Raw genomic sequence first — 22,222 nt, 5'->3', positions numbered from 1 at the left:
TTTGCGAGTCGCAGAACCACTGAATTCTAATTTCAAAGCTGTGGCAAGTTTAGCATAGTCATTTAGCACGTGTTGCTGTTGTAGACGAATGAACCTCGTCACGTGTCTATTCGACGTTCGCTTCAACAGGTAAACCCTGTCAGAACCCGTAGCGTTCGGGTAGCCACCCAACGCGTCCTCTATGTCAGCTAGGAACGTCTCAGTATCGTTTGGCTGACCTGGAACGGGGTCAAAGGTGGGGAAATTCTTGACGAGTTTGTCAAGGTATTCCGCGCCAAGCGGGCGGAGAGGGTTGGCTTCATCCTGTTGAGAGATTGGGACCGAAAGGCCAAGAGAAGAAGCCAAGCCTTGTTGTTGTTGGCCAAGAGGCGCCATATTACTCAGTGCCGAAGGGCCAAGAGGAGAAGACTTAGGGACACATGAGGGAGGCAAGGTCTGAAACCTATTGTCTTCACTCCTGTGAGTACAGGGCTCCGGTTGCTTGGATGGGAAGTCGCGCTGTAGAGCGTGACCATTCTGGATTTCCTCCAGATGGTACCTAAGGGTGGAATTCTGCTGCATTGCAGAGTCCACTTGAGCGCTTAGAGTACTGATTTTGGACACGTGAGTGTCACACCTGCTCCTTTCGGTCTCAAACTTATCTGTCATGGTTTGCAGATAGAGGTCTTGAGTACGTAGCGAGAGATTCAGTGATGAGATTTCCTCTGCTTGCTTAGAAATCAATATTTCCAACCTCATCACCTGAGTTCTCTCATCATTCATTTGGTCAGCGACTTCAATAAGTTCTGCTGATTTATCATCCAACTTTGTCATTGTGTTCATTAACTGATCGTCTTTGGTTTGCAGCGCTTTGAGGAGCACCGTGTTATTTTGAGTAACATTCAACAAAACAGCATGCATGTTGTCAAGTTGAGCGCTCCTGTTTGTAGATAACTCTTCAGATTTATCTAGTTTGGCATGGACATCATCGTATTTAGTTTTGGCTAAATCGAGTTGTTCCTGTAGAAAACGATTTTGTTGAAGAGCTTGTGCTTGTTCATCGTCATACGTTTTTGCAATTACATTTAATTGTTCAGTTTTCGAACGCAGTTCCATAGCTAGCAGAATTTTTCCCTTTTCTGCATTTGTCATTGGTTTCCCGGTTCTCTCCACCTGTCCCTTTATGTCTACCGTTACCTGCTCGTGCTTCAGCTGTGCACTGCGGTATTGGACAGATGGCAATCTCAGATGGCAAGACATCAGAGATAGACTGGAGAGAACCTTTACGAGGCCTGCGCCCGATGGTTGATTTTGGAAAACGTTGTCTGCTTTTTCACTAATGGCATAATTAGGGTTGTTATCGCTGCTGAGGTCAGAGATCAATCCATTTACGGGTGGAGGTTCACTAATTAGCGGGCGAGTGGGGACCACCCCCTCTGATAGCCTGCACATTATTAGAACATTTAAAAGGAAAAAATGTTTTTCCTAATTTTCCAAAATTTTGGAATGTGGGGAGCTGCAAAGACGATTTTAATCTATTTATAGACGTTAATGAACCATCAGTACTGTACAGTACTGTGCAAGTTGGACGTGAATGAATTTGCAAAAGCAAATTGAATTAATCAATGCCAATGATTAGTCCTACCTGGGTAGGCTATCTGGGTATTAAACTTGAATTACCTGAGAGGTTGCTTCATCCCGGTTAATGTGCAAAGTTTAAGTTGTCTCATTTAATTGGAAGAACCTAGAAAGGTATGTTCGACAATTTAACTAAATAAATTGAATGAGACGATAATCCATACAATCTCCATTGATTGGATATCATAAGTGTAAACCGTAGTTCAAATGTTGGGACCCTTCACCACTAGGGTACGCTCCTCCCTGGGGCTGAGCGTCAGTAAAGGGGTTTTACTGACTGTGCCTTGCTAAAGCAGATTTTACTGATTAATCTATTTATGATATATCAAACCTGTATAGGCTATCTGGGAATTAACTTTGAATTACCTGAGAGGTTTGCTTCATCAAGGTTAATATGCAAAGTTTAAGTTGTCTCATTTAATTGGAAGAACCTAGAAAGGTATGTTCGACAATTTAACTAAATAAATTGAATGAGACGATAATCCATACAATCTCCATTGATTGGATATCAGAAGTGTAAACCGTAGTTCAAATGTTGGGACCCTTCACCACTAGGGTACGCTCCTCACTGGGGCTGAACGTCAGTAAAGGGGTTTTACTGACTGTGCCTTGCTAAAGCAGATTTTACTGATTAATTTATGATATATCAAACCTGTATAGGCTATCTGGGAATTAACTTTCAATTAACCTGAGAGCATTGCTTCATCTAAGTTAAGTTTGGAAAAAGTTAATCATGTCTCATTGTAGACGCCCAATCAATTTTGGATATTATTTGAAAGATCCACTTGAAAAGGTAAATCTGGCAATTTCACTTGTTAGTTAAATTGAATGAGACGCCATATCCAGTCAATTGTGATTGTCTGGATATGTTACCGTGCTCTACGTTTGAATTTCCCCTAGAGATGTACTGGCAATTCTTCACCACCAGGGTGCAGAATGCTGAAATTAAACGGAAGTACAAAGGTCGGACTTCCGTCGCGCTAACGGAGAAATTTTAAACGTGTTACGGTGGAGGGTAAAATGTTCCCTCTCTGTTAGCTTACCCGTAATGCTAAGCTATTGCTACTTGGTTCAGGAGTATCCTTCCAAGCACCAAAATAGGAAAGGGTGGGTTTTCTAGTGACGTCTCACCTTAACCCCATTCAGCATATTCTGCTAGCGTTTATGCTGACCGGAGCGACACGGTACTTAAATATCGATGCACATACGGTCTGCCCACAATGTCTTAGTGCGGTAGGCAAATTATTCGGCTCGGTTTACCGGACAGTTAACTTCTAATTTCTAACCTTACTCTAGAAGTTAATATTGACCGACAGAAATAGTACCGTTTGGCCTAACGGACTAAATCTGGAATTTAATCCTCACTGCTATCGACATAAGACCGGAGCTACTCCAAATAGCTTCTCTCAATGGAAAATGCACAATCACTTTGTTTACATAGCAGGCTGTTTGTACAATTCTGTTTGCACAATTGATATATAGAATTTCACAGCAAAGTCCAATTCTATCTTAGATTCCTCGCACGGGGGCTCCAAATGTCGTGTCTTTGGGTTACCATTAAACGGAAGATATGTTTATCAATTAGCTCCCTGTAATTATTATCACGTGATTAAACTGATTAATCGTTTAATTGTAATTAACTAGGAGATCGGGGCACCAAGGAGAATATTCAGATTACAAAGCTATAATTTTCCTAATATAACTTTCCTGTACTATAATATTATATTCTATTATAGTATAGGCAGATTATCTTCTAGTTTAATTGGTGCATTTTACCTCTAGTCCAGTCTCATCCCAAACGTCGTAAATTGTTGTATCTGCACGAACCCAGTCTTTACTAAAATCATCCATACATCAATTGTCTTAAAATAATTTATTTACTACACTAAGTAATTAACAGAAAAACATACAAACAGTAATTATTGTCACAAAGGATTGGTATCGGAATGTGCCCTTGTGGGCTAAACAGACAGGTCGGCCTGTTGAACAATGGATCATAAACGGTCAGGCTCAGAAGTTACACAGAGTTCATTAATATTAACAATTGACAATTGAAGGCTCACTCATTCGGGAACAATTGCAATCAATATATATTTACGCTCAGTGTGTCGTCGTTCTTTGTTGGAGAGTTCGGTTCTGTTGGGAAGTTTTGTCCGCCTTCTCTCTCTCTCTCTCTCTCTCTCTCTCGGTTAGAATGGATCTTTCAGAGCGACATTCATTAATGTCGTCATCGAATGGTTGTTTCGTTGGTCTTCGCGTTCAATGATATAATTTACTTAGCTGCAGACTAATAATTAATATCAAAGACTTGTTCTTATTCTGTCAGTATCGATAGTCTAAAAGTTAACCACGTGGTATGGTTCACTTTCAGTAGAGGAATTGGAAGGTAAAACCTATTAGCCAACGGAGTGTAGGCCTGGTCTGGGGAAATGTAAATCAGGGGGTGTTTTATAGTGCCCATAGAACAGCTTGTCAAATGACGCCTGGTCCTGTATGGGTCCCTGGGGGCGTGCCTATGACTGAGTTAGATTTGGTTACAGAAATACAATTCTATCACATTACATCAGTACATAGCATCTCAATGTCTTACAAAAGCTTTATCCTTATTAATACATTCCATACACCCATATGATGCAAGTCTTAAGCTGAGTCTATTTTATAAACAGTTTTATGGTAATATGGCTATATTGTCTCTTCTGAGTATCACAAAATTGTACCAAGCGGATCAGTTCGTAGCTGGATTCTTCACCAATCTTCCATACCTTCTCCAGAACACAAAATGTCGCTTGGCTCTCCAATTCTATGAGTTGGAAGAATTTCCTGTGTCTCTCTATGGGCCATGTGGCCAGAGACTCTCCTGGAATTTTAGAGTTTTTACGACCCTTTACACACAGGGTGGATTGTGTGCAAAAGGGAGGGGTCAACTGTCCTCCCTGTACCAAAAGAGGCCAACGTCATGACACATGCTTCAGTGGTGCATGCCTCGAAGCTAGCCTAAAAGGCATTTTGCTTGTCTGGTAGGCTCGCGTCACTGGGCACCTCGTGGCTGGGTTTCCCTTTGTAGTCCATAATAGTTTGCAAGCCCTGCCATATCTAACGAGCGTCAGAGCCGGTGTAGTAGTACTCAATCTTAGTCCTGTATTGACCCTTTGCCTGTTTGATGGTTCATCTGAGGGCATAGCGGGATTTCTTTTAAGCATCCGGATTAGTGTCTCGCTCCTTGAAAGCGGCAGCTCTAGCTATAGCTCAGTGCGGATGTTGCCTGTAATCCATGGCTTATGGTTAGGATAGGTATGTACTGTCACAGTGGGGATGACGTCCTCCATGCACTTATTGATGAAGCCCGTGACTGAGGCGGCACACTCCTCAATGCCACTGGATGAATCCTGGATAATTTTCCGATTTGTGCTAGCAACAGTCCTGTGGCATAGCATACACGTCATCTGACCACTTTCATATTGAGCGAGTCACTGGTACTTCCTGCTTTAGTTTTTGCTTCTAAGCAGGAATCGTGAGGATAGAATTATGGTCAGATTTGCCAAATGGAGGGCGAGGGAGAACTTTGTATGCGTCTCTGTGTGTGGAGCAAAGGTGATCTAGAGTTTTTTTCCTCTAGTTGCACATGTGACATGCTGGTGGAAATTAGGTAAAACGGATTTAAGTTTGCCTGCATTAAAGTCCACGACCACTAGGAGCGCCGCTTCTGGATGAGCATTTTTTGGTTTACTTATGGCCTTATACAGCTCGTCGAGTGCGGTCTTAGTGCCAGAATCAGCTATGAATAATATAGATGAGAACTCTCTTGGTAGATAGTGTGGTCTACAGCTTATCATGAGGTACTCTACATAAGGCGAGCAATAATCAAGACTTCGTTAATATTGGACATCGCGCACCGGCTGTTATTAACAAATAGACACACACCCCCCGCCCCTTATCTTACCAGACGTAGCTGCTCTGTCCTACCAATGCATAAGATATTACAATTTTTCATGTCCTGTTGGTTGGATAGTCTCGACTGTAGATCATCGAGTTTGTTTTCCAGTGATTGCACTTTAGCCAGTAGAACTGATCGTAATGGTGATTTACTCACTCGTCTATGAATCCTAACAAGGCACCCCAACTTCTCCCTCTTTGTCTCCACCTTTTCTTCACGCAAATGACAGGGATTTGGACCTGGTCTCCAGAGAGCACTATATCCTTTGCGTCGGACTGATTAAAGAAAAAAGATTTGTCCAGTTTGAGGTCAGTAATCACTGTTCTGATGTACAGAAGCTATTTCCGTTCATAAGAGATGGTAGCAGCAACTTTATGTACAAAATAAGTGACAAACAATGCGAAAAAATAAACAAAATAGCGCAGTTAGTTAGGAGCCCGTAAAACGGCAGTTAGACTCTTACCCGTATACATGGATGAACGCTTGTCCCTCTGTTATGGATGCCACGGTTGCCCTTAGTTTGAAGATGTTATCCGGAGACAGGTGTTTTATACAACATTCTTCTTTCAGAGTTCTCTTTTTGGACTCTCCACATTTGGCAATCATCTCTCTGCTTCCACTGGGAATTCCACTGATTTCAAAACTCAGTCAACTTATTCCATGACAACGACACAATTTATTCCTCATCATTGTAATAAGAAAACTCTACAATGTATGGATTAGCGAGTGGACACAGAGGCACTTGAAGTTATCGACCCGCTCCACGACAGCCCAATCGATGTGAATGGGTTGCCTACCCTTACCACCTGGGGGCGTCCCGTCAGGAAGTCCAGGATGCAGTTGCAGAGGGAGGTGTTCAGTCCCAGGGACCTTAGCTTAGCTTAGGGCTCCTGAGTGGCGCAGCGGTCTAAGGCACTGCATCTCAATGCAAGCCCCTGGCTGGAAACCAGGCTGTAACATATCCGGCCCTGACTGGGAGTCCCATAGGGCGGTGTACAATTGGCCCAGCGTCGTCTGGGTTTGGTCAGGGTAGGCCGTCATTGTAAATAAGAATTTGTTCTTAACTGACTTGCCTAGTTAAATAAAGGTTAAATAAAAAAAATATACAAAAAGTAGTGATGAGCTTGGAGGGCACTATGGTGTTGAATGCTGAGCTGTGGTCTATGAACATTATTCTCACATAGGTGTTCCTTTTGTCCAGGTGGGAAATGGCAGTGTGAAGTGCAATAGAGATTGTGTTATCTGTGGATCTGTTTGGGTGGTATGCAAATAACAGTGGATCCAGTGTTTCTGGGATGATGGTGTTGATGTGAGCCATGACCAGCCTCTCAAAGCTCATACATTGAACACAGCTCTCTGTTCCCTGAACACAGATAGGTCAGTTCTTTGGGGAGGTGGACCCAGTCGTGATGATCAGTCTGGTCAACACGTCTCTGTACTCCTTCAACAAGACCTACGACTACCAGTCAGTCTGCAACCCTGAGAGAGACTGCAAGGCTGCTGCAGGGCCACGATCTGTCTACGTGGTGAGACACACACACACAGAACGCACACACAGCACACACCCACATGAATGCATTAATGCATGATCTTGCTTTGGTTACCTTTCATGCTACATGTACTGTATGTGTATATTTTGTCCATATATTATGAAGTGTGCACTCAGTGCTCTTCTCCTCTCCCCTCTCCAGCCCACTATAGCAGACATGCTGAGTATAAGCTGGTGGGCCTCCACAGGTGCCTGGTGAGTTAACTGGCTGGATACTTTAACTACTGTCATCTGCTGTTTGGACCAAGCATAATGTGTTTGTCTCTGTAGGTCGATAATGCAGCAGCTCTTCTACAGTCTCATATTCCCAAGGTTCCTAGAGGCAGGTCAGTTGTAGAGGATAATATATTGGATGCAATATGTGTTTCCAAAACAGTGAATTTGTAGTCATAATGGTACAAGATGTTTGTTGTGGCTAAAATGGCTTTCTTGATTCTGAGAACATTTGGAAAGTATTCAGACCCCTTCACTTTCTCCACATTTTGTTATGTTAGAGCCGTATTCTAAAATGTATTAAAGAAAAATTGTCCTCATACGATCTACACACAATACCCCATAATGATAAATCGAAAACAGGTTTTTAGAGGTTTTTGCAAATGTATAAATGTATTCAGACCCTTTGCTATGAGACTGGAAAATGAGCTCAGGTGCACCCTGTTTCCGCTGATCATTCTTGAGATGTTTTTACAACTTGATTGGAGTGCACCTGTGGTAAATTCAATTGAATGGACATGATTTGGAAAGGCACACACCTGTCTATATAAGGTCCCCCAGTTGACAGTGCATGTCAGAGTAAAAACCAAGCCTTGAGGTCAAATGAATTGTCCGTAGAGCTCCGAGACAGGATTGTGTCGAGGCACAGATCTGGGGTTAGGTACAAAAAATATCTGCAGCATTGAAGGTCCCCAAGAACACAGTGGCTTCCATCATTCTTAAATGGAAGAAGTTTGGAACCACCAAGACTCTTCCTTGAGCTGGCTGCCTGGTCAAACTGAGCAATCGGGGGAGAAAGGCCTTGGTCAGGGAGGTGACCAAAAACCCGATGGTCACTCTGACACAGCTCCAGAGTTCGTCTTTGTAGATGGGAGAAACTTCCAGAATGACAACCATCTTTGTAGCACTCCACCAATCAGGCCTTTATGGTAGAGTGTTCAGATGGAAGCCACTCTTCAGTAAAAGCACATGACAGCTCGCTTGGAGTTTGCCAAAAGGACAGAAATAAGATTCTCTGGTCTGACGAAACCAAGATTGAATTCTCTGGCCTGAATGCCAAGCATCATGTCTGGAGGAAAGCAGGCACTGCTCATCACCTGGCCAATAACATCCCTACGGTGAAGCATGGTGGTGGCAGGATGATGCTGTGGGGATCTTTTTCAGCGGCAGGGACTGGGCGAATAGTCATGATCGAGGGAATGATGAGCGCAGCAAAGTACAGAGAGATCCTTGATGAAAACCTGCTCCAGAGCGCTCAGGACCTTAGACTGGGGCGAAGGTTCACCTTCCAACAGGACAACGACCCTAAGCACACAGCCAAGACGATGCAGAAGATGCTTCGGGACAAATCTCTGAATGTCCTTGAGTGGCCCAGCCCAGATTTGAACCCGATCAAGCATCTCTGGAGAGACCTGAAAATAGCTGTGCAGTGACGCTCCCATCCAACCTGACAGAGCTTGAGAGGATCTGCAGAGAAGAATGGGAGAAACTCACCAGATACAGGTGTGCCAAGCTTGTAGCATCATACCTAAGAAGACTTGAAGGCTGTAATTGCTGCCAAATGTGCTTGAACAAAGTACTGAGTAAAGGGTCTGAATACTTATGTAAATGTGATATTTCAATTTATTTACTTAAAAAAAACAATAGCAAAAAAATCTAAAAACCTGTTTTTTCTTCTTCTTTGTGGGGTATTGTGTGTATATTGATGAGGGTACTTTTTTAGTAAATACATTTTACAATAAGGCTGTAACGTAACAAAATGTGGAAAAAGTGAAGGGGCTTTGGACTATTTATTTGGAGGAGATGTAAGCACAGATGTGTTTGTTGATTTGTGTTTTTGGTTGTGTATGGTAACAGTTATGTAGTCTCTCTCTCTCTCTAGTGGACTCAGATGATGACATGTCTGCTAACATGTTTAAGGAGAGTTGTATCACAGAGCAGACTCAGTATTTCTTTGACAACGAAGAGAGATCCTACTCGGGAGTCCTCGACTGTGGAAACTGCTCCAGGTGTGTGTGTGTGTGTGTGTGTGTGTGTGTGTGTGTGTGTGTGTGTGTGTGTGTGTGTGTGTGTGTGTGTGTGTGTGTGTGTGTGTGTGTGTGTGTGTCCACGTGTGTGTGTAAGTGATGTAAGGGTCGATTCCAGTCTCCTATTTGAAATGTGAATATATATTATATGTGATATTTTATACAACGGGTGCGTCTAATCCTGAATGCTGATTGGTTTAAACTGCATTCCAGCCGGTGTTTATTCCGCAAGTTACCACTGGATAAATCCTAGACGCTTTAATACCTTTTTATACTGTTCCATCTGACTGCGCAATCCACTGTCTCATCAGCCCAGCCAGACAATTATATAAACGTGATCTCCACTATAAAAAGCATCTAGATTTTATCTCACATTTCTTTTACTGACATTTAGTTTTCAACAGCGAAGATTTCTTTAAACCTTGATTTAGAAATTTGCAACATTGTTTCAATATACAAATTCGATCTCCAGCTGTTTAAATGTTGTTTTTTTTAACTAGGCAAGTCAGTTAAGAACACATTTTTATTTACAATGTCAGCCTACCAGGGAACAGTGGGTTAACTGCCATGTTCAGGGGCAGATCGACAGATTTTTACCTTGTCAGCTCGGGGATTCAATTCGGTAACCTTTCGGTTACTGGCCCAACGCTCTAACCACAATGAACACGTCTGGAGTTGGGATGAGACAGACAGGCAGCTTTTCTCAGCCAGCCGAAATCATGAATCAGCATAATTTTTATGGATATATACAAAGAAAGATCAATAGAAAACAGGTCAAACAAAACTAAGTGCAGCTAGTTTGCAGTCTTTCCAGCTTCAGTTTGAAGTGATTGTGTTAGCTGTGTTGTTGGATAGCTCTGAACAACATTGTCCTGACGAGAGAGCACATTTTCTTTGCCAGGTGAAATTGTGCATCATTAGCTCATGATTATGGATGTATCCAAATAAACGTCACTAGAAAACAGCTTAAATAATTGCAAATGAAGCTACTTTGTTGTTATTCTGGCTGCACTGTTTCACGGGACTGTAAATTAGCCTTAGTTGGCTAGCTATCAAGCAAGGGATGATAACGTTGCAAGCCAGTATGGCGATAGAACATTTAGAATGAACGACTGGGTCACATCCATAGATACAGAACAAAAAGACATAACCACTGGGTAACGTCTCTGGCATCGGAACCGATAGACCGAACGACCAGCCGGCTTGGGTAGCAACCCTAGATTTGTGTCAGGACTATATCTTGTGGATGAAATAGTTTGAATAAATTCATTAAAATAACGTTTTTAATAAAAATACTGTACCAGTTGAAGGTTTGTACACACCTACTCATTCCATGGCTTTTCTTTGTGTTTTACTATTTTCTACATTGTAGAATAATAGTGAAGACATCAAAACTATGAAATAACATATATGAAATCATGTAGTAACCAAAAAAGTGTATTTGAGATTCTTCAAAGTAGCCACCCTTTGCCTTGATAAGAGTTTTGCACAATCGTGGCATTCTCTCAACAGATTCATGAGGTAGTCACATGGAATGTATTTCAATTAACAGGTGTGCCTTGTTAAAAGTTAATTTGTGGTATTTATTTCCTTCTTAATGCGTTTCAGCCAATCAGTTGTGTTGTGACAAGGTAGGGGTGGTATACAGAAGATAGCCCTATTTGGTAAAATACCAAGTTCATATTATGACAAGAACAGCTCAAATAAGCAAAGAGAAATGGCAGTCCATCATTACTTTAAGACACGGAGGTCAGTCCATCCGGAAAATTTTAAGAACTTTTAAAGTTTCTTCAAGTGCAGTCGCAAAACCATCAAGTGCTATGATGAAACTGGCTCTCATGAGGAGCGCCACAGGAATGGAAGACCCAGAGTTACCTCTGCTGCAGAGGATAAGTTCATTAGCGTTCCCAGCCTCAGAAATTTCAGCCCAAATAAATGCTTCACAGAGTTCAAGTAACAGACACATCTCAACATCAACTGTTCAGAGTAGACTGCGTGAATCAGGTCTTCCTGTTAATTGAAATGCATTCCAGGTGACTACCTCATGAAGTTGGTTGAGAGAATGCCAAGAGTGTGCAAAGCTGACATCAAGGCAAAGGGTGCTACTTTTAAGAATCTCAAATATGAAATATATTTAGATTTGTTTAACACTTTTTTGGTTACTACATGATTCCATGTGTAATTTGGTGACTTCACTATTATTCTACAATGTAGAATTTTTTTTTTTTTTTTAAGAAAAACCCTTGAAAGAGTAGGTGTGTCCAAACTTTTGACTGCTACTGTAGGTCCCTAAGGTTATATTACAGGACAAAGCATGAATAAAGATATGCGTACTAAGCCTTCCCTGTAGCTCAGTTGGTAGAGCATGGTGTTTGCAACACCAGGGTTGTGGGTTCAATTCCCACGGGGGGCCAGCACAGAAAAAAAAAAATGTATGAAATGTATGCATTCACTACTGTAAGTCGCTCTGGATAAGAGCGTCTGCTAAAATGACTAAAATGTAGACCAGAGGTCTAGAAGCCTAGCAAATGAGAATGTATCATACAAAAGCATTTCATTTCATTTATAGCATCTGAAGAACTAACCTTTCAACCCAAAACCAACCACCATTGACCAATCAAATGATACCAGTAACTTAAACACTCCCAGGCCCAATCTCCACAGGATGTGACAGCATTTAAAGGTATGTGTGGGGAATGAGACCAATGTAAATAAGACAGAATTCCTGAGAAGATCATAAAATCTTTTTGCATTTAGTAATTCAGAGTTCACCCTATACAGATACAACTAACCCCCGAGATTATACATACATGTAGATAACATAAAAGTTATCCTCAGTGAACAAGTTTAAGATAGATACCATACATGGATACTATACTATTATTATATCACATTTAAAATTCAGTGTTCTGAATACTGTAACAGAGATATTTACATGTTGACCCTTCAGAGAGGGAAGGGCTGACTAGTATTTGGGCATTGTCCTTTGTTCCTGCACCATTTGCCATGCAGGTGTCAGAGAGCACATAAATTAGGGCCGAGCCTACAAGCTCATCCCGATATGTCATCCTCTGGTGGGGTAGATCCAGAATGAGGTCAGCTTCCTGCCCTCCTCTGTGTTTTCCTGCTCTTTCCAGGCAGCTGCTGCCGGCTTGGCTCTGATCAGATGCACGTTACCTTGATCTGTCAGGAGCTGGACACAGAGGGAAACACTGTTTACTGAGAGCTCTCTCCCAACCGTTTACCCCTGTTTATGTGCTGCAACTCACACATGATGTGGATGTTGAATGTAGGTAGAAATGCAGTGGGTATATGAGCCACATGTGCCTGACTTTTTTTCTCTTCAACATTAACAACTAATGACACTTCAACTTTAATGAGTGCCATAAAGAAAGAGCCATTCCACAGACGGAGAGGGTTGCTCCATTGCCCTGTAGTATGTGTGTGATTTAGTATTGGCTGTGTGTATGTCTGAACCAGATATATATCACCACGGTAAGCACATGTGTGTGATGATGCGGGCGGCAGGAACGGACAGCTTTTTTAATTTACTCTCATCTGAGGCAGTTGAAGAACATGTTATATATCACCACGGTAAGCACATGTGTGTGATGATGCGGGCGGCAGGAACGGACAGCTTTTTTAATTTACTCTCATCTGAGGCAGTTGAAGAACATGTTGTGAAAGCTTCGTTAGTCTGTTGGGAGTGTGTTTCCCTATGTGTTTGGGTTGGAATCTGGTAGAGCTGTCTCTCTCCGGCTCTCTCCTGGAATAATAGTGAATTCCATTGAAGGAATAATAGGACATTCCATAGAAGGGAAGTAGAGTGGCATGTGTTCATGGATGCCAAGGGAGGCCAAGCTTCCCCATTTAAAATAAAATAAATAAAAAAATGTATATTTCGTCTCTCTGTTTCATAATTTTCCTTCAATTGGCAAGTGGCTTTCTCAACTGAGGAATCAGCTTGAGGAATCAGAGCCCATGTATCTGTAGCATTGAATTCAATAGCAAGTGATGCCAGCTAGCATTTGGCCCCCCTTGATAATTTCGATAACCAATCAGTGTTGATCTGAGCTGAGTGAGCTCAACTGTGAATGGTCCTGGCACAGCAAAACATATATAATGTCAAGGAAGGCCAGTTTGGATTTGACTTCCCACCAATCAAATCACACCAAAGAAAAATGTAATTGTTAGCTTATGGTGTGTGTCGTTGTCCTGCAGTAGCTAGCTATGGATAGAGATGGGGATGAAGAGTTTCTAGTTAAAAACGATTTTGTAGCAGCTGAAAATCAAGGAGAATGGGAGGCCGACTCCAAAATAGGATATTGTGCAGGGGAGAGGAGCATGGGGTGGGACCCAATCTTTTAACACTGAGAATTACAATAGGACCGACTGGCTAGCTGGGAGTGCTAGGCAAAAGAAGCTGTTTGCTGGCCATGCCTTCTATTTGACAAAAGTACATATTTGCTCAACAACCATTGAGCCACCACTGTTTTTTCTGATCTTGCAAACCAGGGCAGGTCCCTTGACCGACATGGAAAATCAAAAAAACACATTATGGCTAACCTAAAACTTAAGCCCTTTGGTAGAGTCCGGATCAACAAGACTTTCGACCAGGCTGCAGTGATCAATGTCCAGAGGCACAATGAACGGGTGAAGAAAAACAGAGACATTTTAGTAATGACATTATTACAACTTGAGAAAACCGGTGGTGAAATTAACTTTGCCAACTAAATTTAACTTGCATTTGCCTATGCTGTGTAGGTCATGTAACTATTTGTTAAATGCAATATTTTCTTTGTACACTTAAACATGACAGATGTTGCTCTCCGGTTTTAACAGTGATGAAACACAAATGTACAGTGCCTTCAGAAAGTATTCACACCTCTTGACTTTTTCCACGTTTGACCGACCACCTCGATTCTGTTTTATGTTGCAAAATTTGTAATTCTGTTTTTACATTGTAAAGACTCAGAGCTACAAAAAGGTATATCATAAACTGCAGTTGAGGAACAATGGAAAAATAATTCTGCTTTGAAAGTTGATAAACTTGTAACCCCACTTTTGAGAAAATGTAGTTAGGACAAATAGTTAGCAAAACAATGAACCATAATCCCAACCAATACAGTTCAAATGGATTGTCAAAGCTAGCCACCATGCATGAAATGCTGTAGTAAGAATCTTCAGGTAGATGAAGCTAACCAACTAGGTTCAATGCTAGCTAGCTAGCTAACATTAAATCAAATCAAGTTGTATTGGTCACGTACACATGTTTAGCAGATGTTATTGCGGGTGTTTCGAAATGATGCAGTAATACAACAGTGCAGTAATATCAAACAAGTATTATCTAACAATTTCACAATAATACACACAATACACACAAATCTAAAGTAATGGAATGGAATTAAGAATATATAACTATTTGGACAAGCAATGTCAGAGTGGCATAGACTAAGATACAGTAGAATAGAATAGAATACACTATATACATATGAGATGAGTAATGCAAAATATGTCAACATTATTAAAGTGACTAGTGTTCCATTATTATAGTGGCCAATGATTTCAAGTCTATGTATATAGGGCAGCAGCCTATAATGTGCTAGTGATGGCTGTTTAACAGTCTGATGGCTTTGAGATAGAAGCTGTTTTTCAGCATCTCGGTCCCAGCTTTGATGCACCTGTACTGACCTCGACTTCTGGATGATAGCGGGGTGAACAGGCAGTGGCTCAGGTGGTTGTTGTCCTTGATGTTCTTTTTGGCCTTCCTGTGACATCGGGTGCTGTAGGTGTCCTGGAGGGCAGGTAGTTTACCCCCGGTGATACGTTGGGCAGACCGCACCACACTCTGGAGAGTGGGTGGTGCAGTTGCCGTACCAGGCAGTGATACAGCCTCCTGAGTTTGGTGTTCCCTCTGCTGTTTCCTGAAGTCCATGATCAGCTCCTTTGTTTTGTTGACGTTGAGTGAGAGGTTATTTTGCTGGCACCACACTCCCAGGGCCCTCCCTGTAGGCTGTCCCGTCACTGTTGGTAATCAGGCCTACTACTGTTGTGTCATCTGCAAACTTGATGACTGAGTTGGAGGCGTGTGTGGCTACACAGTCATGGGTGAACAGGGAGTACAGGAGGGGGCAGAGCAGGCACCCTTGTGGGGGATCAGCGAAGTGGAGGTGTTGTTTCCTACTTTCACCACCTGCGGGGCAAGTCCAGGACCCAGTTGCATAAGGCGGGATTCAGAGCCAGGGCCTCGAGCTTATTGATGAGCTTGGAGGGTACTATGGTGTTGAATGCTGAGCTATAGTCAATGAACAGCATTCTTACTTAAATATTCCTCTTGTCCAGATGGGATAAGACAGTGTGCAGTGTGATGGCGATTGCATCGTCTGTGGATGTATTGAGACGGTCAGCAAATTTAAGTGGGTCTAGGCTATCAGGTAATGTAGAAGTGATATGATCCTTGACTAGTCTCTCAAACCACTTCATGATGACAAAAGTGACTGCTACGGGGCGATAATCATTTAGTTCAGTTACCTTTGCTTTCCTGGGTAAAGGAACAATGGTGGCAATCTTGAAGCATGTGGGGACAGCAGACTAGGATAGGGAGAGATTGAATATGTCTTTAAGCACTCCAGTCAGCTGGTCTGCGCATGCTCTGAAGATGTGGCTAGGAATGGGCTGGCAGCCTTGCGAGTGTTAGCACAGTTAAATGTTTTACTCACGTCGGCTACGGAGAAGGAGAGCCCACAGTCCTTGGTAGGGGGCCACGTCGGTGGTATTATGTTATCCTCATCGCGGGCGAAGGTGTTTAGCTTGTGGAAGCAAGACGTCGGTGTCTGTGACGTAGATGGTTTTCCCTTTGTAGTCCGTGATTGTATCTAGACCCTGCCACATACGTCTCCTGTCTGAGCTGTTGAATTGTGACTCCACTTAGTCCCTATACTGCCGTTTTGCCTGTTTGATTGCCTTACGGAAGGAATAACTACACTGTTTGTATTCGGCCATATTCCCAGTCACCTTGCCATGGTTAAATGCGGTGGTTTGCGCTTTCAGTTTAGCGTGAATGCTGCCATCTATCCCCGTTTTCTGCTTATGGTAGGTTTTAATATTCACAGTGGGTACAACATCTCCTATACACTTCCTGATAAACTTAGTCACCGTATCCGTGTATTCATCAATGTTATTGTCAGAGGCTACCCGGAACATATCCCAGTCCGCGTGATCAAAACAATCTTAAAGCGTCGATTCTGATTGATCAGACCAGCATTGAATAGTCCTTAGCACGGGTACTTCCTGTTTGAGTTTCTGCCAATAGGAAGGGAGTAGCAAAATGGAGTCATGATCAGATTTGCAGAAGGGAGGGTGGGGGAGGGCCTTGTAGGCATGCCGGAAGTTGGAGTAGCAGTGGTCGACTGTTTCAGCAGCGCGAGTACTTCAGTCAATGTGTTGATAGATCTTCGGTAGTATTTTCCTCAAATTTGCTTTATTAAAATGCCCAGCTACAATAAATGTTGCCTCAGGATATGTGGTTTACAGTTTGCATAAAGTCCAGTGAAGTTCTTTGAGGGCCGTCGTGGTATCAGCTTGAGGGGTAATATACACGGCTATGACTATAACTGAATATAATTCTCTTGGGAGGTAATACGGTCGGCATTTGATTATGAGGTATTCTAGGTTGGGTGAACAAAAGGACTTGAGTTCCTGTATGTTATCACTATAACACCAACTGGCTGTACAGACTCAGACAGTATATCCCGAGAAACAGAGTATGTTACAATCCCTGATATCTCTCTGGAAGGAAATCCTCACCATGAGCTCGTCAACTTTATTATCCAGAGGCTGAACATTAACGAGTAATATACTCGGTGGGTGGTGTGTGCGTTTCCTGAATCAGACTAGAAGTCCACTCCGAATACCTCTTCTCCGCCGGCGATGTTTTGGATCAGCCTCTGGAATCAGTTCAATTGCCCTGGGGGGTAAGAACAAAGGATCAGATTTGGGAAAGTCTTATTCCTGTTTGTAATGCTAGTAATGCTGGTGAGTTACCACCTCTCTTATATCCAAAAGTTATCCCTGGCTGTATGTAATAACACAAAACATTTTCTGGGCTAGTACTATAAGAAATACACACACAAAAAAATCAGCAAATTTGCCTAGGGGCTAGATGCATGGCTGCCATATCTATTGGCGCCATTTTCTGTGATTAGGCTATAACTGGCAATACAATGCAAATACATTTCTGAGAAACCAATAATATTACTACACAGATCATGCACGTAACATTAGCTAGCGAGCCAGCAAGCTAACATTCACTAGCTAGCTAACAGTACACTTTAACTTGCAATGAAAACAACTTCCTGACAAAATTTGAAATGCATAATATCTGAAAATGTAGCTAGCTAGACTCTTACCCGTATACACAGATGAACGCTTCACGGCTGTAGTGGTCTGGGTGTAGCTGGTGCAGAGGAGTCAGGCGCAGGACAGCAGAGATGAGTAACACAAGTAACTTTACTCAAATATTCCAATAACATGTCGTAATACCGAGCCCACAATTACAGACCAAACATACATAAAAGAATCACGCACAAAAACCATGGGGAAAACAGAGGGTTAAATAATGAACATGTAATTGGGGAATTGAAAACATAGACAAAACAAATGGAAAATGAAAAGTGGATCGGCGATGGCTAGAAGGCCGGTGACGTCGACCGCCGAACGTCGCCCGAGCAAGGAGAGGGACCGACTTCGGCGGAAGTCGTGACAACGGCAGACTGGAACCACTTTAACTAAGTAAGACGTCCTGTGTTGTTTTGATTGTAGTGAAAAAATTATCAATTTAATCAATTTTGAATTCTGGCTGTAGCACAACAAAATGTGGAATTAGTCAAGTGGTATGAATATTTTCTGAAGGCACTGTATGTGGTTCAATTTATTCTGCCACTCTGTGACACCTGTATTCTTGTCACGTCCTGACCAGCAGATGGAGCTATTGTATTAGTTTTGGGGTCAGGACGTGGCAGTTTTGTGTGTGTGAATGTTTGTGTTGGTGATTGGGACTTCCAATTGAAGGCAGGTGTGTTGAGTTGCCTTTGATTGGGAGTCCTATATAGGTGTGTGTGTTTTTCTTTGGGGTTGTGGGTAGTTGTGTTTGTGATCACTGCTTGTTTAGCATGTCACACTGTTGCCGTCGTGAGTATTGTTTTGTTTGGTTTTCCAGTGGATACTTTACTTGTTTTTTCATCAATAAACATGAGTATCCACATTCCCGCTGCGCCTTGGTCCATTCCTAACGACGGTTGTTACAATTCTAGAACATTGTCTGTGATATGGCATTATCGGCCTTATATCAGCTATCACAGTGCCTTAGAAATGCATTTTTAATAGAGCAAACAACACAATTATCAAAACATATGTTGGAAAGAAATATATATGTTTGGCTTCCCCATTGATTTTGCCCACGCACCGATACTGGGGAAGTGTTCTCTCGTGTGAGGTATTTAGATGGTTAGCGTTCCTCTCCTCTCATCCTTTTAGTATGTACAGTATAATGCTGAGTAGCTTACTAAAACGTGTGTGTGTGTGTGCGTGCGTGTGTGTGTGCGTGTGCGTGCGTGCGTGTGCGTGCGTGCGTGCGTGGGTGTGTTTCAGGATGTATCGAGCTGAGAAGCTGCCCAACACTAACCTGGTGTTTCTGATCACTGATGCCAAGACCACCTGTCTGTCCTGTGACCCCAGACCACTACGACAGGCAGAGCAACCATGTTTCCTTCCACACACACCCACACACATCCTATTGCATTCATTTTTTAGTCAGTATTACTGCTCGATTAAAACTTTTAGTCTCATAGTATAAATGAATATGGAGCTGTGTATCTGAATGGAACATCTGGAACCCATGTTAGGATCACTTTCAATCAGTGTAAAGTGTAAGTGTGTGTGTGCATGTCTACGAGACATATGTGTTTGGGGCTTTAGATTCCTGCTGATGTAAAGTGTCATCATCCCAGGTCAGAGAGGGTTCAAACAAAAGGCCTGTAGTTCATTACAGCTCAGTATGCTGCTAATGAGGACAAACACACACACACACGCACACACAGCAAACATTTAAAACATACACACTACACTCTATTGCACACAACTAAGAGGCTGTCCAATCACAGTGTCATGTTCAATCGTAGGGGTGATATTTATAATGGAATTGTTAAAGGGCAACACTCTTCCACAGACAGGGTGATACACAGGTTAGTGTTTTATGTTATAAATCTGGTTCTGGAGGCAGCTCTGCAGAGTGGTCACTAGCTGGCACTACCACAATGTCATACAATCTGATTTTAAACCTAACACTAACCTCAACCCTAACCTTTACCACATTGCTAACCCTAATGCCAAACCTTAAATTTAGATCAAAAGCAATTTTTTCCCCCCCATTATTTTTTACAAAAAAGACTATTTTGACTTTGCAGCTGGGCCATCTAGTGGAAATCGCTCAGTTCTGCCTCCAGGACAAGACTTACCCCAATAAACATCAACCTGCCGGTGATACATGTGAGTTTGTAAGGGAGTGTGTTATAGATGTGATTTAGAGATATATGTTTGACCAAGATGCATCTGTATTTAAGATCAGAGTGTGCATGTGTGTATTTTTGAGGTGTGTGTTGCAGATTTGTTTGTGTGTTAGTATTTCCTTAGTGTGTGTGTGCAGCCCAAGGTCCAGATCGCTGTGAGCTAGCTCAGAACCCCAGGTACAGGAAAGGACCTGACGTGTGTTTTGACAACAACTTAGACGTAAGTCAAACACGTGCGCACACATATTTTATTTTTCTCTATTTTTCTCTATCTCTATCTCTCTCTCTCTCTCTCTCTCTCTCTTTCCATCTCTTGGTTTGGATGTTCCTCATTGCCTGATTGCATGAATTGGTTTGTATCTTTTTGTTAATTCATACTTTGGTCTCAGGGATATTTTTTGTGTGAAAACTAACGAACTGATCGCTTGCATGACAGGTGTTCTCATGTTAATTCTCTCATATATTTTATGAAGTTATATTATCCTGCATTTTATACCCTTTATACTGACTTTCATTAATTGTTACTGACTGTCATTTTGTGTTTTAGCGTGACAGCCACATTCTCATCTTTATTTTACATGCTTTCTTTCTCCTTGTCTCTGTCCTTCTATTTCCATAATTCATCCTTCATTTTGCATCTCCATTGGCTGCTGCTCATGTCTGTCATGGTAGGATGAGCCACTGTGTTCAATCAGCAATGTCTCTGGTCTGAGTCCTGTCCCCTTCCTCATGTTGCTGCAGGAGTTGATGCTGGGCCCAGGGACAGTGCCTGTCAATAAAAACTGAACTGAGACCTGTGTCTCTCCACCACTGTTGATAGTCAGGTGTTACATACAGCAACTACTAACTGACCGGAAATCTACTGATAGGCCTTAAACACAACCACTACTATCTTTGTGGTAATAATGATGACCTGGCTTCTAGCACTGTAGCTACTTCCTTCAAATAATTAAACATACTTGGATAATCCCAGAGCAAAAGGAAAATAAGGTACCAATACAGTATATCATGTTATTTTCTACCAGGTGAATTGTGTACTGTAGAGTAAAAGGGATGTACTACCTGTTATAGACCTGTCACACACACAGGCCGGTAGTGATGTTTAGGGTGGCCTGGGAATGGAAGGTACGGGTATTGTACAGCAGATGTAAATCCTCTATGGAGAGTGAAAGTACGACTCTCTCCCCACAGCTGAACTATGGAAGTTGCTCTGCAGTCTATATTCCCTCTAGAGTAAATAGAGGAAGTGCCAGATGGGTTTCCTGCCTTTGAGGGTGTGCAGTACTGTATGACACAAACACACACACATGATGGCCAAAGGCACGCACGGATATCCTGAACACTGGCATCAAACAACAGGAGGCTACACACACACGCACACTGAAAATTCTATAATGTTGCACCCTTCTGAATGCAAAAATGTGTGTTATCTATTATTTTCCAGCATAATCTGTGTTTGAATTGTCTGATTGTCTGCTTGTCTGATTAATGGTTGTTGTGACCAACAGGAGGATGATTCTGACTGTGGGGGCGGGACCTCTCTAAGCCCCTCCCTCTGGCCCATGTTGGGACTCCAACTACTGCTGCTGTGGCTCCTCACTGGCCCCCGACACTCATGACCCCTACACACACACACATCACATCTCAACCAGACAGTGTTTTACATTGGACTGTTTCTGACGCTCCATCTCCTGAATGCCATCACTGATCTGTTAACTCACTGCCAATATGGAAGAGGAGTCACTCTCCTGTTCTCCAATCATTCTCCAAAGCCAAAGGGGTGCTCTTTCCTCCCTCTCCTCTTTTCTCCACCATGCTGACTGAGCTATTCTATTATATGGTGTATTCTATGGAGCTAACCAACCCTTTAATTCTTCATCATAAATGTATTTACAGTATCTCACAAAAGTGAGTACACCCCTCACATTTTTATAAATATTTGAGTATATCTTTTCATGTGACAACACTGAAGAAATGATACTTTGCTACAATGTAAAGTAGTGAGTGTACAGCTTGTATAACAGTGTAAATTTGCTGTCCCCTCAAAATAACTCAACACACAGCCATTAACGTCTAAACCGCTGGCAACAAAAGTGAGTACACCCCTAAGTGAAAATGTCCAAATTGGGCCCAATTAGCCATTTTCCCTCCCCGGTGTCATGTGACCCATTAGTGTCACAAAGTCTCAGGTGTGAATGGGGAGCAGGGGTGTTACATTTGGTGTCATCGCTCTCACACTCCCTCATACTGACTGGTCACTGGAAGTTCAATATGGCACCTCATGGCAAAGAACTCTCTGAGGATCTGAAAAAAAGAA

At 42.4% G+C, this 22,222-nt stretch overlaps 1 protein-coding gene across 1 annotated transcript in view; it reads left to right on the top strand.

Moving 5' to 3' along the window:
* Window positions 1–21,820, top strand: part of LOC106573448 (voltage-dependent calcium channel subunit alpha-2/delta-1) — a 159,958-nt gene extending 138,138 nt beyond the window's left edge. The window contains exons 32-38 of the mRNA XM_045697089.1: window positions 6,925–7,077; window positions 7,243–7,295; window positions 7,371–7,426; window positions 9,196–9,322; window positions 18,989–19,101; window positions 20,043–20,125; window positions 21,414–21,820. Of these exons, the coding sequence (XP_045553045.1) occupies window positions 6,925–7,077; window positions 7,243–7,295; window positions 7,371–7,426; window positions 9,196–9,322; window positions 18,989–19,101; window positions 20,043–20,125; window positions 21,414–21,524 (696 nt within the window). The 3' untranslated portion in view covers window positions 21,525–21,820. The remainder of the gene's footprint in view (window positions 1–6,924; window positions 7,078–7,242; window positions 7,296–7,370; window positions 7,427–9,195; window positions 9,323–18,988; window positions 19,102–20,042; window positions 20,126–21,413) is intronic.
* The last annotated feature ends 402 nt before the right edge of the window (window positions 21,821–22,222 follow it).

The sequence above is a fragment of the Salmo salar genome, chromosome ssa16 (assembly GCF_905237065.1).
Source record: "Salmo salar chromosome ssa16, Ssal_v3.1, whole genome shotgun sequence".
Taxonomy (NCBI): Eukaryota; Metazoa; Chordata; class Actinopteri; order Salmoniformes; family Salmonidae; genus Salmo; species Salmo salar.
This window is presented reverse-complemented; position numbering and strand designations above follow the sequence as displayed.